The 19,971-nt window shown below is 42.0% G+C and overlaps 1 protein-coding gene across 12 annotated transcripts in view; it reads right to left on the minus strand.

The window, feature by feature from the left end:
* SGCD (sarcoglycan delta) overlaps positions 1–19,971 on the minus strand; it is a 504,819-nt gene that overhangs the window by 75,970 nt on the left and 408,878 nt on the right. For all 12 annotated transcript variants that reach the window (XM_069028492.1, XM_069028495.1, XM_069028490.1 and 9 more), the window contains one exon: positions 1,981–2,082. In XM_069028492.1, coding sequence (XP_068884593.1) covers positions 1,981–2,082 — 102 coding nt within the window. The remainder of the gene's footprint in view (positions 1–1,980; positions 2,083–19,971) is intronic.

Here is a 19,971-nt window from a genome sequence, read left to right on the forward strand (position 1 = left end):
TTCTGTTACTCTTCACATATTTAAAGCTGCATTATGCACTTCTGAAAACCCAGAGAAGATCACTCTAGAATTAGTATGGATGTTCATCTGTTACTGAGCGCTGAGTTTGGCACTTTATTTTAACAATATTCATCAGGTTCAGGACCAGCTACCACACTTCCCTCCAAGACAACACTGGGTCATACTACTGTTCTTTAAAAAGATCGAGTGTTGATTATTTAACCATATTTTAAAAATATTCTGTAACTGTAAACCTTTGATTGACTGCAACCCTTTCATTTGCTTTCAAGAGGCCAAAATCACACACAGCACAAGAAATCAGAGGCTGTCTGAACACAGTAAGATCTCTCCTGTTGCCCCCAGCCCGAAAATAATTCCAGGGTTACCATGAGCAACCTGAAAGCCAGCACAGGCTATTCCAGTTTATTCCAAGAGTCAGAGGAACTAAATGCATGGTTTGTGTGACTATCTGGTTCATACAGTTTTCAGGACTCCTCTACTGAAGCCAGCAGGGATGCTCCAGCACCCCAGAGTGCAGATCAGACCTTCTGCAGTCTAGATCCTCCTCCATCTAACAGCAAAACCCATCGTGGATGGGGGGGGAAGCAAGGAACACACACAGGCCTTACCTTACACTTCTTGTTCCTTGCATTCAGTAATCTGTCAATGGTGTGGAAATTACTTTCACAGCCTTGGGAAAGGGACACCTTTTGCACCCCCTGACATATTAAAACGTAGATCAATATGATAATATGAAAACAGTAAACTCCCCAGTAGCAATAAGTAGTTCTCACTTCTTTTAGCAATCAAATATTATTTCCATCAATGTAACTAGAGAAAAAGAAATGTAGGTAGCAATTTGTCAGTCTATTTATCAAACCAACTGCTGCACCTGGTTCCCACATATTTTATCTTAAAAGGTGTATGACGTAAGGTTTTACAGGTTTATTTTTAATTCAGGGCTGAAAGCATTTATAGATATGAAGGTTTTCTTATTAAGTTTTCTTCCTGAATGATTATGCTTGTTCAAATCAATTCCTAGCCATCTTACAGAGGTTACAACCTTCAATAATTAAATGGGGTATTGTATTAGCTGTTTAGTTCATTTTGCTCCTAGTTCCAATTTCTGCAAGAGCACTGAAATGCTACGATAAAAGGATGTTAAGTTTATTTAATTAGCTATCTGCCATTGTTATCAAAAGGGAAGGTTGGTATCTGACTCAAATTAGCACTTTAAATCAGGAAACAAGACAGATGATATCTTCTGACACAGATCCTGGAAACTCTGTAGTTGTTTCAGTTGTTTTAAAGCTGCTCAGGACATAGAGGACTGCATGAAAAAGAGCAAAAGTCACCAACAGCCAACAAAGTGCTGCTATGAAAATGTTATTTCAATCACACTGGAGTTCTTTCTCATTTCCAGTAGTTAACATTCTTGCCACTTTTGCCAAGCAGTCACTCTAAGCAGCACTGAACTTTACCTACACATAATTTTAAACCAACATGGAATAGGACTGAGCACATAATATGGGCTCATTGTGCTAATGAACAACAGATCACACCCCTGTGCCAAGCCACCACCTCTCTACTATCCAGAAGAAGTGTAATTGGTTAAAAACGAGCTGGATTTCAGGACTGCCAGCCATCCCTCTGCCTCAGAAATAACAATTACTCCAGTTGAGGGTTGTTCAGGATTTATCTCAAAAGAAAGCAAAAAGACAGGGTGAAACTTCAGAGGTCCTGAGGTAACTGTGGCTCACACAAGCCAGAGCCATGGGTATCAACTCTGGAACTGCCCAGAGCATACAGTGTCTGGATGAAGTCCTCAAAGGACACCCACTGCCTGGCTCCCCAAACTGCATCTGCATAGAGAGGCCAATGCCCAAAGCAATTTATCCAGTAACCACGTCACCCTGCCAATTCATGGTTTCTTTCTTTTAGGGCTACAGAAACAAGCTTATTCCTTTCCCAAAAACTTACTGGTCTTGATCGTATTTCTTTGGCGTAGAGAGGTTTCAAGAATTCTGAATCTCCTTCAAGCTTCAGACCCTTTTCCGTGATCCTCAGGTTCCCCATTCCATCCTAAAAGACAGGCAAAGAGAAACAACCCTATTAGTTACAATTACTAAATCACCAGGCTGCCAATAGCTGATTTTTTTTCCCATTGAAGATAACATGTCTAGCACTGGGAGGCACTAGAGAATGCAATTACTTGTGTTATCCTTGCAGCTCAGCTTCTGTGAAAAAAAAAATTCTATTCAGAGCTATCTGCAATGCCCCCCAGTAAACCATTTACACAGATGAAAGATGTTCCTTTGAGCTAAGTCATTCTCTGCTCACAGAGAGGCAGTGATGCTCTGTGTTAACAGGAAACTATTCACTGTAATATTCACTGCCTGCCTGTACAATATAATAATATACCTGCTCATTCACAGCAAATCCCTGTAAAGAATGTGTGATTAATATCTGTACAGATCCACTGGCACAGAGCAGAACTGTACCAAAATACATTTCACCTCTGAGACATGAAAGTTGTAACTTTTATTAAGATGAGGGATTTAGCTTCATTTAGCCTATAATTGGTTAGAAGGGTGTATAAGAAACACAGTGTGGGTAGGGAATTGCACAGGTACATCTGTAATCAAAACCACATCAAATGTAAGGTATTACTTCTAAGATAGGGGGATTGTGGAAGTTTGCAAGGATTGAGGTAAACTTTTTTTTTTCCTGAAAAAAAGATGGTTTGAAGAATACCTTTTAGCAAAAAACTGACTGAGATCACTAGGATTGGAGAGTAACACTAGCACCTCCAACACTAGCCTAACTCACAGCTGTTTTGGGGATTTTATAGGTAAGGGGAATGCACTTGGGTAGAAGGCATAAGAAGATCAAGAGGAGACCAGGGAAATCCAGGAAAACCACAAGTATTTGGATATACATCTAGCATGCTTTCCAATCCAGCTGCAAAAATGAAACCCCATCTGTCTACTTCCCCTTCCTCCCATTGCGAGTTCACCTCCAGCCCCAGAGGAGGAATCAGGGTCTCTCCAAGTGAGTGGAGATCAAACCCAGACAGATTTCCATGACCTGCTGCCAAAAGGCCTGAATTTGGAGGGATAAAAATCAGAGCCATCGCACAGCTCAGCAGCGACACTGCCAGAGGTTCTCCTGTTCCAAGAAGTGCCATTCCCAGGTAGTTCCCTGCCAAGATTTTTCTTTCCAGAGCCTGGTGTCTTATGAACAAAGGTGATGCTGGTTGATAAAGTGACCTCTGTGATCTCATTTTGAACAGAAGGCTGTAAGCAAATTTGAGAGACAGATGCTGGAAATGCTGCTGATCGTAGGCAGGGAATGAGAGACGGGTCATAAAATGCCACTCCCTACATTTGTTGGCTTGGGTATAAAATAGTGGCCTATGAATTCTGGGTTGGTGGTGGCACAGAAGGGGTTCGTTTATCTCAAGCAAAAGGATGGAGGAGAGTGAGTGGAATATGATTATGCACCAAAAAGCCCAGATTAAATTTTGATAGCAGTGTGCTTTGCGATTTGAGCAAGCAGGAATTATTACCGCTATCTGCAGACCCTCACACGTTTTGGGCTGCTAAAAAATCCCTACAGTTTTTTTTTCCCCCCAAAATAGATTATTTCAGTGAGGTTACAAGCCCTGAGGGCTTTCACATAGCAGTGTTTTTTCTGGTTTTATTAAGAGAAGTTGCAGGTCAGGCAAGCTGCTGTGTGCCCGAGACAGCTGCAGGAATGACCATTCTCCGTGGATATGCAATGCTGACCCCTCCAGGGCTTGCTCCTCAGCTGAATTGGGGCAATTCTTTTCCAGTAACATGGACCTAGGGATAAAAAGGGACTTGTCAAGCCACCACTGAAGCTGTGGCAAACCAGCAATTTCAATGGCTCACAACTGTGTTCTGTTTTAATGACACAGATCCAGAATTCCACTCTGCTCCTCTCTTGCATGTTTTTCTCTCTCTCCTTCCCCCTCTGTCTCCCAAGTGTGGTCCAAAGGATTTTTACATATAAAAACCATACATATAGGAAGTTTAGCTTACAGCCAGCAGATCCTACACACCCCAAAAGAGGCATCAGGCCTATGGGACAATGTACTACAACCAAAACATCAAGGACATGTTTGATTAATAAAAGTAGGCATATGCTCTTCCAAACCCACTGGATTGGAGAAAAGGAGACACTTCCCCACGTTTTATTCCCCATCTTTGATCCTTCTCAACCTCCAGCTCCCACTCAATCTTCCCTCCTCCTGCAGCTGCCAGAAGTAATAAAAGCTGTGCCCACCACACATCCTCTCTTGACTTCCCTGGTGTTTGGGAGTGGGTCAGTGCTTAGCACTGACTTACCACGGTTAACTCTCCACTGCTCATGTTTCTCATGATTAAAGCTGACAGCTTTTTGTGGTGACAGTCTGGGTCAGCAGGTGAAAAAACAAGCAAAGGTTGTAACCTGAGTTTAAAAAGTATCTTGGCCTCTTATCATGCAATCACTATAAAATTATATTCCTCTATTATTTCCCATTAGAAAAACAAATAAGAAGCTCACAGGATTATACAGAGGTCCCAAAATACAGATACATTAGAGAGAAATCATTGTTGGAAAGACTACTTCACATGTTGTTTTGGATAAAGTATCTTCATCCTCCCTAAATTATATGGTTTAATAACAAATAAGTGTCATATTCTGCTACCGAGAATAGATATGAAAGCTCCTATGAAATTTCATGGACTGTGACCTATAAAATGTAGCAGAAAACTGCCTAGAGTGACAAAGACCAAGATGTTTTATTAAACATTGCATCTGTGATTGGTATATATCCTTATCTGCCACTCTTCTGCTTGTGAAGAAGGAGAAGTATTGATTATTTCATACTCTGCCATCTGAAAATCATTGTTTCTCTCCTTTTTATTAACAGACTCCTCAGCAGAGTGAATGACTTTATAGTGCAGGCACAAGCCACCTTTGTGGGAGCTCCCAGGAGGCAAGTTCCAAACAGGAGGCATGGAGTTGGGAACTTTCCATCACCACCTGCTTTGAATTTTGCTTTTTGGGAGGGCATGGCAAAAACTTTTACATCAATTACATAATATATGCCCTCTCTCTTTTATGCACTGCCTTGTACTGGACAGGCATAAAAACTTATGTGCCATTGCTGACTGCTCTGGGTTGGAAGGGGATAGCAATCCTGAGTAACATAAATGTCATTTTGGTGATGCTGAATGAGAAAGGAATTTTATTAGCTTGAGAAGCATCTCATTTTTACAGCCAATTATGAATGATGGTATTACTGTTAGGGGAAGAGCTCAGCATTGATTGTGTCTCATCACCAAAGCTCCTCTCTGCCTTTTGGTTGGCAATGTGGTCACACAAGTGGCTAAAGCCCAGATTGTGTTTGTTTTACTTTTTAACAGTTCTGGTTACTTTATTTTCCTTTTTTTTTTAATAATTGCAAGGCTGGTAGCAGGGAGATCTGGCTAACAGAGTAAGACAAAACAGCCACCCTAACCAGACATGTAACTGCTGTGGCAAAGGCTTTCAATTGACAGAGAGTAGTCTTAAATTAGATATTAGGAAGAAATTCTTCTTGAGGGTGTGCTGAGACCCTGTCACAGGCTGCCCAGAGAAGCTGTGGCTGCTCCATCCCTGGAAGTGTCCAAGGCCAGGCTGGACAGGGCTTGGAGCAGCCTGGGATAGTGGGAAGGTGTCCCTGCCCCTGGCAGGGGGTTGGAAGCGATGGTCTTTAAGGTTGCTCCCAACCCAAAGCTTTCTATAATTCTACAACAAATACCTGGAACTGGTACTGGCTGCACTGATCTGGATTGATTCCACACAGGGACAGGGGGAATTTTCAGTGCTGTCTCATTCATGGGCAGCTTTATTAGACCAGGCTGGGCTCACGCTGCAGCTGAACCCACTCAAGAACCAAGGTGATGGTGACACACATTCACTGTGTCCCTTGGTGCCAGGATCCTTTGTCCTTTACCAACATGAAATGCAGCCCCACACTCTTCTGTGCTTCCTCTGTTCTCCCAGCATTGCTGAACAGAGAGGCAAATTTGCTGTTTATTGAGGTCTTTCTAAGGATTTTAAGGACACTGGTGACGGGTGACAGATTGCTCCAGCTGTCTGCTGGCCACCACCAGCTCCAGTGGGTGTTTCCCCACTGGTTTTCCCTGCACCTCCATCCCTTTCCAGTTTTCAGGAGGAGAATGCTTGGCAAGGTTTGTCTCTGCACAGCAGGTAAGCATTTATTTTTTTTGCTAGGAATAAACTGAAGTTATGTTCAGCAGTGTCCTGTGGGAGAGAATTATCTTTGGAGACTGCTCGTGTCAGATGGCTGAAACACCTGATTATCGTTGCTTGTATTATTGATTGCTGTGCTCTGCATTGCTTCCAGATATGTGCAAGTTATTACACAGCTCAATACATCCAAAGTTAGAAAAAAAACCCTCAGCAAAGGCAAGTGACCTGGTTTTTTTTTCCCCTCCTGGGAAGATATCTGTGCTGCCCTTTTTCTCTCTGACTTGACATTAAATGTTTCCAGATTCCACAGGTTCAGGAAAGTCTGTACAGAACACATCGTTGTCAGTTCTTCACAGCCTCAAACTTTTTGTAATTGCATCTGCTCTCCCTCCTTCTCCTCATTTTCCTCAGCTAATTCATCATCTTAATAAGGATCCCAGTATCCAGCTGTGGATCAGCAGCAACATTTTCTTATGGAAGCCACCTACCAGCAGCACCAGTCCTATAAAGTTAAATCTGGTTGCACATCTTGGTCCAGAGCAACATAGGTAAGGAGATAATGTGTGAAAACTTCTTCCTCTGGCCTCAGACCTTGCTTTGAGGCCTCAGGTACGGACTCAGGTTTATGTGAACACCAGAGAAAATCAAGGCAGTGCAGCATTACAGCTCATATATGATCATGACCTTGTGTGCACAGATCTGGGATTATGCTGGGAATTGCACTGTGAGGTCTCATGTCCACAACTGCCATCATCTCCCTCTTCCTCTGCTTCTTGACCTCAGATGTCCCTGTCTGATGCCTTACTGGTAGCATTTGCCTGTAAAGGTGATAGGCACAGGGCAGGAAAAGCTGAGCTGAGACCTTGGGGGGTGAAGGAAGGTGACCCCAAATGCCTTGGATCACTGCAGGAGAGTGTATACCCTTCTCCAGGCAAGGAGGGAGACACTGATGGAGTACAGCTAAAATTCTGCAGCTATTTGGTGCACTAAAACAACATTATAAATGGCAAGAGTAGCAATCAGCTAACTCACTGCTCCCTGCAGAAGGCTCCATCCAGAGCCTTGTGACAGCCTGTGAGGAGACACCTCTAAATCATCTCTGGTGCTGCAGCCATCAGTCCCATGGATTTGAATGAACAGGCCAGCTGTGGGAGTCACCCACTGGGAAAAGACCTCTGGAGGCCGATGTTGAGGTTGTATGAGCTCTGTAGGCACTTTTAGTTCCTCCCACAGGTATGAATTTATTTGTGATAGCTAAATGGAAGTCAGGTGGTTTCTAGCTCGGGAAGGAATTTTGTGCACGCGGAGGAAATTGCCTGCAGACCATGACAGTTAACATAAAATTCAGCTCAAACAAAGCCCTGCAAAGCTCAGAGCCCTTCCTTTCCAATGTTAACTCCAGGTTTTGTGAGCTCCTCTGCATGACTGCAGAAACAGAGGCAGAAAACAAGAAGAGAGGATACAATGGGAAGAGCACAAGAACTGAGAGGACAGCCCAGCCACAGCAATGAGATTTGATGCAGAACATTTTGGCTTCATTCCCATCAGGCTCCCATGATTAGGGACGGCATTAGGGATGACTTCCATGTGCACTTTCCCAGAGCACCCTTCCCCTCTGCCTCTTCCTTCCACACTGACCAGGTGCTCCCCCAGAGCCAACACCATTTATGAAGAAAGATACTCAAAGAGCTCCATGAAGCTCATGTGGATGGGAAAAGACACTGAAAAATTGCCTTTAGTGGAAGTTAAGCAGAAAAGTCTTCATGAGCAGGAAGAACAGGCTCAAATGTGGTTTTCCAATTACTGTTTCAAGTAAGTTACAACTGACCAAAGCAACTAAATCTCAGCCATTGAAACAATTCCAAACTAGTGTTGGAACAATTTCTAAACAGATCCTTCAGCCACAGCTTGAAGAAAGCTCAGCTCTGGATTTATGGCATTACGGAATTACTGTAAGCAGGAGGTATTTCTTTCCAAAGCAAAGTGCTAGTGAGTTTATTCAAAGTATGGTCAGGTGTGGCACCACAAAACCAGGATTTCTATGAATTTAACCACCCCATCTGAGAGTACATTTTGCAGGGAAAAAGATCAGCAGACCTTCTGGGGTAATGATTATGAATCCCAGCACTGTTACTACAACTCAACCATCACATGCAGAATTCCTCTCTAGGGTAATAATTTCCCTTTCCACTGGTACAGCAGGGAAGAGGTGGAAACTTGGCTTGCACTCCTCCAACTCCTTGTTACAGAGCACTTTGGCACTGCAGCACTATAAAATGAGCCATGCTCTCTTGAGCACTTTTCCGCTTTTTTTCTCCAACACAAACAGTAAAGTTTCACATCTTACCATCAACATACATTCCAAATGTATCCCTGGAATGCTCCATCTTTTTTAGTCTAGCTCATTAGCATAATTATGCTAACTAAAAGGGAAAAGTCTCATCCTGCAGAAATTTGTGCTCACTCAAAAGTGGGAAAAAAAGGTTTTTATACTTGTAGGAACAAGAAGTCTTCCAATGCAGTGATTTAATAATAAAATCAGCACAGAAATTCACTGATGCAGAGGGTGCAGAAACAGTTCTTATAAATTATGGCCTAATGCTCCTTAACTGTGATAATCTGTCAATCACCAAATGAAGGATAGAACAAACACTTCTTTTTTCAGACTATAAAGATCTTGGACACAAAGTTCTCTGTGGCATCGCTGCTCCAAGTTACACCAAGGCTGATTGGACTCACTTATCTTTACAGTGCTGGAAGAAGTTTCCAGGGAGAAGAAGGAATTTTTTTTTTTTTTTTCCTTTATCTTAGTGGATCCCTTTTGTGTTCTGTCCTTACATTCAGAAGTAAGATTTTTCTGACTGATGCAGCATTTAGCAGTTCCCCCAACGAGCAATGAAGCTGCAGATTAAGCGTGAGGAGGAAAGTCCCAGGTCTCCTGCGGCGTGTCTGAAGGTGAGCTCTCAGAAATGGGGCCAATTATTGGGTCATTTTTGTCTGATGTGAACATGCCAAAACAACTCAGGGGCATTAATTAGAGTGTAACACCAGGTCTGGGCAAACACGCTCTGGTTTAAACCCCATCCAAGACCCACACCAACACCCAGGAGAGCTCAAAGCACAGGTGAAGAGACCCAGCAGGGCTGTGACCACTCTCACAAGTCCCATTCCTAAGGCACATTTGATGATGCCATCTCAGCAGATGGATTTACAGGCTGTGGGGACACTCAGTGCAGTTGCACTGAGCTTCCCCAACCCCTCCACACCTGTGTGAGAAACTCGCTCCAAAGGGGCGGCAGTCATGACGTGAATGGGATTTCCAGTTGCTTCATTTACACTCCTCCACTGTTATTTCCTCTGTTTCCAAGAGCCAGGAGAAAGCAGGGTGGGCAGGGAGGAATATTTTCAATGCCCCTCAATTAATCCTTTCTGAGCCCCCATTCAGCCAGTATCAGTCATTTAATTGATGAGCTTGCACCTGGAGATAATCACCCCGTGCTACCTCTGCAGTCAGGGGAGAGAAAGTGGCAGAAGGGTCCATCTAGAACCCAAATCACTCCTGGAAGTGCTTCTTACCCGCTGCTGTGGGTTAAGTCACCCTCTAAGGTGACTTAGGCATCTTTTCTGGTTGCCATAGATTGCTGCAATAAACCTGGAGCTCAGTGCAAAGTGCACTAGAAGTGCAACAGGACTCAAAACCAAAACAAACGGGTTGCCAGTCAAACCAATAAACAGGTATCATTAAATAAGTATTTACAAAGGATTTATATTTAAAAAATGTGATTCCAACTATACTCACATAGAGTGACTTCAGGGATTATTTTAATGATTTTCTTTTTAATCAAGACTCATACTTTCAATAAGAGATAGGAGATAGAGCATGTTCAATTTATTTTCATGTGTAGGTAAAGGAAATTTCCTTTAAAATCAAATTCTCTTTTTTAAGAGGAATCCATAGACCCATGGTTAAGAAACTGCCCTCATGGCCAAAGAACAACCACTGAATTTTTATAAGCTGTATTTGTCACAAAAAATATATTATTTTGCTATTTCCCTATCAGAATATACAGAAAAATAATTTCAACTGTCTTCCAGACTTATCTACAGTGTGTCTATGACATTGTTTTTAGCAAGGGAAGCTCTGGGGACAGCAAAGAAATGAGAGAACTGAAAGTGCTGCTCTCAGAGAGGCTGAAATAAGTATATTGCTTCTATTGCTTTCTGAACAATTGCCAGTAAATAATTATTCATAGAGGAAAATATATGAGTATGTTTAGGGTCCCTCACCACCACAAATGGTGGGCAAAGAATGAGATCTGATCTGTAGAGTGCAGCTATTGGTTTCAAAGAGCTCCATCAATTTACACCCACCTGGTACCTGGCCCTAGAGCAGCAGCAGGAGATCACTGATTGAAAGAATGGTTTGGGTTGGAAAGGAACTTAAACAGCATCTCATTTCAACCCCCCCTAGGCCAGATTCCCCTCAAAGGGGAAACTGAGGCACAGAGTCAGACATCCACCAACAGTCACACAAGAAAACGGTGCCAAGGGAAGCACTACCAAGGTTTGTCTCTCACACCCTGTTGTGTGACAGCACTGCAGCTGAGAAACTATAAATATCCTGCTCATGAGAAACAACAGGTTAATTTTAGCAACTTTCAAATGCCAGTAATTCAGACTCCAGCTACTCTCTCATCTCCCCGAAGTTTGCATTCCTTTGCCTCCTTGCCAGAAGGTGCATTATGCTTAATGCCCCTTGTCCTCTTCACAACTTTCTAATGCACATTTGGAAGTGTTTATTAGACTAAAATCAATGATGATTAAACAGCAAAGGAACTAGGAACTTGCTGGTCACCAACTCAAATCCAGAAGCCTCCTGCAAGACAGCACTTCCTGATGTAATATCCAAAATTATCATCATGGTGGTTTATACATTTGCAAAGCAACAGTGAGATAATTTTCCCTCTGTTTACTTTCTGAGGAAAATAAAGGCAATAAGGCTTTTTTTTTTTTTTTTTTTTTTTTTTTGTATCCAGAACTCATGCGTGGGGTACTTTTAATTTCAAATTATTTATTGAGTGGGTGCTTACTGAGTCATAGGAGACTTTTGCTAGATGCCAAGAGATTCTCTTGGAATTCTGGAGTACAATATTATGTGTGTGAAAGTCAGGTGGTTACCTGAAATAGCCAAAAATCACATGCAAAAATATACAGCTGGCATCAGCAAGTGACAACAGAGCAAGAGACAGCAGCTTCTTAAAATACCTTCTTTTAAACAGAGGGTCTTAAAGCCACTGAGAAGTGATTGCTCTTACTGTGCTTTGGCCTTTAGGCAGCACAGCTCTGTGTGCCCCTTCATTACAGAAATATGCCTTCTTTGGGGATATTAGCACTTCCTCCTTATTCTGCTCCTTTTTGAAACATGACACCGGCAGAAACCAGTGCAGTGACTCACAACCTGCACAGTTAGTTATCAATTTATCCACTGTGTGCAACCTCGCCTCAACTTTAAAAATCTTTGTCACCACCACCAAGATTATTTAAACCACTAAATCTTTTGAAATAAATACTTAGTGTCTCAGGTCTGGATTTCCTTTATCACGCAACACCTTTGAACCTTCCTGCAGGTCAGATGCATTTTGGGTGTGAGCTGCTCCTGGGCACAGTCTTGCAGCAACACCCTCATGAGTCAGAAGTGATGCTCCCTCCCCTCCAGTCTGACAGAATGAGCAATTCTGTCACGTTATATTCTCCAGCAGGTGTCTGCAAGCTTTGGCAGAAGCCCCTGATTATGCTCCCTAGGACCTCTGCAAAGAGAACAAACAAACCAGCACAGGAGGAGGATGCAGGCCCTGCAGGGAGCGGCTGCCCAGCCCCACAGGGCAGCCCCAGTGCTTGGCAGGTTTGCAGGCAGGGAGATGGGAGACAGCATCAGGCTAAGTTAAAAAATGTTAAACTAACGTTAAAATAATGAACTTTGGTCAGCCAGTGCTGCTGGCTGGGGGGTCACTGGGATGCTCCTCCACAGCTCTCTGCAGGCAGAGTGGGGCTGGCTCAGAGGCAGCAGGAGGTGACTCAGCTCTTCATCATGTTCCAGTCAGGGCTCTGAGGGTAACCTAGACTTTTCTTACAGCTTTTTGGCTGTTTTGGCAGCCTGTGCTTGTTACTGCCTGGATTAGATATTTCTTTCCAAAACAAAGGACCCTGGGGGATAATGACACACAACCACCAACCACTTTGGTTAGGGACCAAAACTGCTGGAGGAGGAATTGTTATCCATCAAAAGAACAAAAAGCACAGAGCAAAGCATGCTGAGGCTAACACTCGTATTTCCCTTTGCCTGTCCTTTGGTGAGCATCCCGACCTTGCCTTCAGTCTGCCTGAAGCCATGAGATTTCAGTCCCTCTCTGCACATCTGCAACTCTGCCCAGGACGTGGCTGTGAGAGCGGGGTTGGAGCTCTGCACCACTGTCACACCCTCCCCTTCCCTTCCACCTAAACCCTGAACAACATTTTTCTCTTGTTTTGGCTTTCCTCACTGACCTACTTGACAACGTTAGCGAATTTAACCTCAAAACACTCAGGGATAGAGGGCAAAATATATTTTTCCCAGGCTACCAATAAAGAACAGAGTTTCAGGGAGCTTAAATGGCTCAATGGGACATTTTGGTGACCACAGGAAATTTAGAACCCTATGATAAATTTGGGATATTAATGTAAGAATAAAGTCGAACTGCTGGAAGCAGTATCTTATTGACAAAAGTGCTACAAAGCTGAAAAGGTAATAAACCAGGAATTGAGATGGATTACTGGGGATATGCTTTTGAATGTATTACTCAATGCCAGCTGTCAGATACCTTGTGAAGTCCTTACATGCTTGGGTAAAATACTGCACCTATAAATATCTTTCCTGAGTGGGACTCTTAATTAGAGTAACTGTGCTAAATGTGGTCAGTGACTGGTTATCGAGGCAGAGGTACTGGTGCAAGTGTTAATTATCCTAACTGATTATCTCCAGTCTGTCTTTGTTGACACTGTGAAAAATGTACAGTTTATAGCTATGGCTATGGCTACATATCATGGCTCTTTTCTCACTCAAGGCTTATTAAAGAAAAAAAATCCAATTTCTTCCTTTCAGTTAATTGTGGGGCCTTAAAGACAGGAGCAGTCTTGGCAAGCAATACAATACACTGTGTTTCTCTAGGAAATCTTTCAAAAATATCTAAAAGGGGGAATAAATATCTAACATGGGGAATGGGACCAGCTCACCAGAACACATTCCGATAGGATGCTTTCTGCTTTATCAAACAATTTCTAAATGATGAAATGCCTGCCAAAAAAAATCATACTTTAATTAGTGTTCTAAGTTTCTGTAGGCTGTAGGAGACATTCCTGAGAAAACCATGTTTATTCATCGAATGCTTAGAGATTATGTCATAGTGTTTATTTTCAGTATTTGTTACCAAATGCAAGCAGCAAATGCTGCGGGTCAAAATGTTGCACGACTTTGTCAGAAATCCTAGAATTTGTTAAAAATGAAGGACATTGCCTAAATACAGGGTATTTCTACTAAATGAAAAACTTATTGAAGTATTTCCTCATGGTCAGCAGCATCCTTTCCAAAACTGAAGAATAAACGAGAAAAAACCCCAATTCTTATAATGTGGCAGTGGAAGTCTTTGTACCTTGGAAGACTTTTTTAAGAATAAGCTTGAAAAGATCTGATTTTGAGCTGAAAATCCTCTGTATATAACTTAAGGATAATGTGAGTTATTTTGGGCAGAATTTTAATTTTTGTGAAATGATGAAAGAACCAGAGGAGTATCTCAAAAGGCAGACTCTACTGAAGGAAAACAAACATTGAAATTATATAGACACAGGGAGTATTTCTGCTACTCAAAAACATAAACAGAAAGAAAGCTGGGACTCAGCTGCAAACACATTAACAACCTGTACTTCCAAAGTTTATTGATGTGTCTAGGGCAAATATTTTATAGAAATACTGAAATTTACAGTAAGATTATGCAAAGCCAAAACTACAACCTCTGACTCAAACCCTCCCCCATTCAGCATTTGTCTGACCTCAGTATTTTTTTTGTCTCAGCTTGTTCAACCCTTCCATATCCACCATGAAATTCTGCAGTGAGTTTGTTAAAGTCCTGCTAAAGGCTTTTTTTTTTTTTTTTTTTTTTTTTTTTTTTTTTTTTTTTTTTACTTTCATCCTCCTCTATCACAACCATGAGGGAAGAAAATCTTATGTAATTTAAGATAATAATAGCTTCACTTGTTAAATATCAGACTAAGTATTTCTGGAAAAGCGTTGGAAAGTAACATCAGTAAATAGAGAAAATAGCAGGGTATAAAATTCTTATTAGTAATTAATTTGTCTCTTTCAAGACAGCTCCCTGAATGATGTGCAAGTAACTGAAATGAAACACATTAATTGTGTTAATTTATCGCAGAATTTAATTTGGAGCCTTTGCCTTTGTGTTTTTTAAACAGGTTAAAGAACCAAGGAGTACCCAAGGTCACCTTCAACAAAACTTTGCCACCTCTGAACTACTTTGCTTACTCTGACATGAAAGAGGACTCTGCTAAGAGATTTTTTTCCCACACCGTAATTTGTGGCTCAAGAGGAACAGAGTCCAAACTTCTGGACTTCTGGATGCATCCTTCCAGCTGGAACTTGACACAGAAGCTCTGCAGAAGTGTGGAATGGAGAGATGGTGCTCTCAGGGACCTCTCCACGGCCACACAGGGCTCTCAGGCTCTCCAGGATGAATTTGGACACATCCCAAGGGCTCGGGCAGCAGGCACCGGATGGCTGCAGCCCAGTGCTCCTCCCAGCCCAGTGTGGCACACACATGGCCCTGCCCAGTGCCCCCCAGGCTCCCCCAGGGTGCAGGAGCTGGCAGGGGCACCACTGAAACTCCAGCAGTGCCACACTTCACGGAGCTCTGGATAAGTGACCTCGTGGCTCCCTGCACAAAGCTGCCTCACACAGTACGGATTTACCCACATGAGCCCTCAGCTGTTTCACCTCCTGCAGGTCCCTGGTCATCCTTTCATTACCTCCTGTCCTTTTGGAGTGAAACCACATTTTACTTAAAAAAGGCTACGAAGAGCAAATGCAGCTGTAGCTGAACAAACAAGCCCAGCCTGTGGGTGCACCAGACTTTCTGAGGAATCTTGCAGCAGTTTCTCATTTACACTGAATGAACTGACCTCCTCTTTGCTGTATCATCAAAAATAACTTCTTTGCCTGCATAGTATCTAATTTTTAATCTTTATTTTCCTGCTGGATCTTATGCTGGCTTTCTAAAGAATTTCTTGTTTGTTAAGAGTAAGGCAGAGATTCCTAAATCACTGAAAAATAGTCTTGTTTACTTAACTTTTGGATAATGCAAACAACTTACATATACATTTACTTTTAAAATTTTCCTCTGGCTATTGAATTTGTACATTATTAGTGTCTTGCTAAGCTCTCTATAAATCTTTCAGAAAGAGTCACTTAAATCTGTGAGCTCTCCATGTTTTGGCTCCTAGCAGCACTTGGGACTGCGTTCAAATATTTGTGTTCTTCAAGTTCCGAGAAACATCTTATCTGTCCCTATAATCACCCAAGGAATTTTGCATAAAATGGCCTTTTATTTTCAGAACAAAACAAAAACACTTGGCAATCAGTTTCTCTTTCAGCTGATAGATGCAGACCCTGGCTCAGTGGTTAGTTGCTGCCTGCATCCAAATATTCACCTCTGGAAGAAGCTGACATGGAAAAGGGGAGCACGGGCATGGCACTGTTGAAAGAGCCTTTCTCCTCCCCACTGCCTGAAATCTTGATGAAAGCCAAATTTCTGAAAGTCTCCAATCTAGTTCAATTAGTTCCCTGATGCAATGAATTCCACCTCATAGACTTCAAACTCCTGTTTATTGCTCACGTTGCTTTAAACGCCTGCAGTTAACAAAAGCTTGTGCCATGGTTAATAGGGGCAATATCTTTAATTGGAGTAGCCATGAAACATCAACAGCTGTCCTTGCATTACCTACAGAGTGTCTTTCACTTGGAATGGGAGTAGAGATGAATATCTATTAATTCAAATTAATTAATGGCCTTATGTATCCTGGTGTGGACATTCAGTAGATGCTTGCTCTGCAAAACAAAGGGGCATGTGTTTAATTGTGGTTCATTCCGGGCTGATCCATAAACTGTTGGTGTGTCTTCCCAAGAATGCATGTTCATTAACTCTAGTTAATTGCTATTCAATTACCTTGAGTTATAATATGTCCCTAAACACCAGTGCAGACAGACCCCCTGGAGATTTCATGTACTTCAGCCATTAATTAAGCTGTACCGTGTATTGTTGGTAACTGATTACATCTAGTTTTGAAATAATAACTTCACAGCTACACTTAAATTGTTTCCTATTAGGACTTTTTCAAATCTCCTATATAGGGTAATTGGAGTGATAACATTTCTTCCCTTGCAATAAAACACACTTGGTTATTATTATTATCACTGCACTTGGCCAAAGATATTTTGTGTCATCATTTTTTTTAATATAACCCATTTATTAAGATAGAAAGAAAGGCTTATATTTGACCTGATTATCTCAGAATGATACTCATACGATGAGAGATGTTTTGTAAATTTTAGGGGTTTTTCACTTCCTTTTCAAATGTTTTTAAGATTTTTTTTTGACAGCCTTTCAGTAGAAATTTCAAACTAGTACCTTACCATTTCATGTTTTGATATTTATAGCTCCTGCTAACAGAAAGGCAGCATAGCCAAAGCCTTTCTTTTCACAAACAACAGCAATTTGATAAAACAATAGCGAGGAACAATTGACAAAGGCCTCAGACAGTCATCACAGCAAGAAACTAAACCTTTTTAATAATAAAGCACAGCAGCGAGTGAGTAATATGCTGGCATCCCTCTCCAGCACTGAAATGTGTTTAAGAGAAACAAAGTAATCGATACTTTCAGAATATTTGAAAAGAAGACAGAAGTTAGGGCCTTAGGGTTCAACTTCATTAAAAAAAAAAGAAGTAATGTAAAATTTTCTTTTAATTTAACATACACTCCACATTAAAGATAAGAAAAAAAGAATTAGTCAGAGCTAAGACTGAAGACAAAGCTGTAGCAATAAATGTTTTTAGAACTGGTAAAGGCCATTGGAATATATTTCTACTCAGCATTTCTTCCTTAAGGTAATGGAGCCCTTCCTGGGCACCTCTATCAGATGAAAAATGAATAATTGAGAACTTCTGAAGTCATTATATCCAACGAGCCCTCTAAAGCTTCTGCTGTGAGCTGGGGATGGGAGGAGGAATCCCATCCCAGCAGCTCCCCATCCAATATTTACCTCATGAAAAGCTCTCTGCTCCAGAGGAGAATTTTATCACACCATCAACAAAGCAAAGATATCATAAGCACCCATTCCCTCCTAATATTCTTTAGCCCATGCCAAAAGAGAAGCTTCGCAAATTTTGAAAACTTTGTTAAAGTTCTCAACTTCTAAACAAGGGAAACTGGGTTTTGGATGTGTGTGTGTGTGCATGCCCACCCAACTGCTGCCAGAGCAGCTTGCAGCTTTCCCAGTTACAGTCCTTGTCAATCTGAGGAATAAAAAATAAAATTTTGGTTTGTGGGAAATGGGCAGAGGTGGCACTGTTTTCTCTGAACTCACCTCAGCAGACCAATGGCTCCCTGATGGGCAACAGGAATAGAAGAGACAGAAGAAAAACAAGTGAAGGATAAACGAAGCATTAAAACAGGCCATTTTTCTGGGAGTATATTTTAAACAAAACATATATAAAAGTAGCAGTGGATTCCTTTGTTTCTGAATCCCAGACTCACAGAACTGTAAGATCAGTTGCTCTGATAACAGCCATTAAGCCATGGAAAAACGAACTATCTGCTTCTGCTCACCAGAGTGACAGAAATCAAGGGAAAACACGGCTCTTCCCTCCCCTGGGCCACACTGCAGGGAAGGCGTAGAGAAGTGGGACAGGGCTACAGCAGTGTGGTGAAGACACTCGGGCAGGAGATGATCCTGGATGCTGCAGAATGAGCTCCAGCCCCTGCTACTCTGCTTCCCTTGCAGGGCATTGCTGCAGTGAGCAAACAGAGACGCTTCACCGAGCTCCAGGGGCTGGAGAAGTCCTGATCCAGAGAGCTGGGGTGAGCACCGTGAAGGCCATGTTTAATCCCTTACATCCTCTACTTCCCAATGTCATTGATCTTAGGACTCCCTTCTGCCAGCACACTTCCTCCCCTCTCTCCTCCTCGCCGGTGCAGTGATGAATTACGGCACCTCCCGTGCCAAGAGGAAGAGCCAAGACAGGGAGCGGCCGCAGCAGGGCTGTGCTGAGCTCCAGAACTTGCACTATCCAAGCAGCCAAGAAGCAACAGCAGCTCACAGCGAATGTAACACAAGGCTCCCATCACAGTCCGTTCCTTGCCAATCTCTAATATCAGCATAAAAGGGGGAAATTTCCAGCTGTACAAAGCCAATAAGCACCCTCTGTGCTCCAAGGCAGCACCTTGGGGAGCTGGTGCTAAGTGACACCTGTCTCCTGAAAATCTGCTCGGTGTCTCTGATCCCCTGAACCAGAAAGGAAATCCCAATTCCCTCTGCCAGAGCCCCAAAGCCATGCAGTACACATTTTCCCCCACAGTGCAGAAGACCTCTCAGTGCAGTTCCCAGGGGAACAAATTCCCATTCATTTCCCCCATGTGAAGTGGGAATTGTCCCAATGCCACAGACCCGTCTCCTGCATGCAACATATGGCATGGAGATGAACCTGCAAAGCATCAGGAGCTACAGCCACATCTACAAAATTTTACAGGTGCCTTTAGCTAAAACTCAAGCAATTAGTTAATATTCTCTTTCTCCAAATGATTCTTATGAATCTGAAAAGAACCACATGCCATAGTCAGTTCAAAGCTTCAATATATTTCACTATATGAACCAAGAACCCACTTTGGATTCCTCCAGACATCTGTCCAGGACTGCTTTGCCCACGTGTCCCAATTACATGGGCTCTGTTAACACCTCACAGTACAGCTGCATCATTTATTCATAAGCATTTGAAGAAAAAATTTTACATTTCCAAAGTCACGCATGCTGTTGATTCATTTATCCCAAATTAAAAAGCTTCATCTTCATCTCTCTTTCCTAAATTTAACTTTCAGCATTTTAATTGTTTCTTCCTTCATTGTTAGATCAGTATCAATCATCATCTTCAGTAACCAGAACTTGCATGTTCCTGAAAATTATGTTAAATTTAGATGCTAATGAAAACTGTTTATGCTGGTTAACCACAGAAATGAAACCTCTATTGCAATCCATAAAAACTGTTAGTTATAACAAGAAACCTTAATTTCTACCTCAATCTCCTTTCTACCATCTGCTCTCCTAGAAGACCAATCCCAGAAAACATGGACTAAACAAACAAACAAACAAACAAACAATCAAAAAGATAATTGTTAACTTGTCTTCACAGCACAACAGACATTAAAAGAACTAAAATAGTCCCATTAGACATTACACTGAAAATTATGATATAAAGCAAAGTAATCCATGAATGCCAGCACATTCTGATATTCCTTCTCTCCAGACATTTTCCCAAACAACCAAGCACACATTCTATATAGAAATAAATAATTGACCCATAGCACCCACTAAACACTCTCCATCCTCT

Source organism: Aphelocoma coerulescens, chromosome 13, assembly GCF_041296385.1.
Source record: "Aphelocoma coerulescens isolate FSJ_1873_10779 chromosome 13, UR_Acoe_1.0, whole genome shotgun sequence".
Lineage (NCBI taxonomy): Eukaryota > Metazoa > Chordata > Aves > Passeriformes > Corvidae > Aphelocoma > Aphelocoma coerulescens.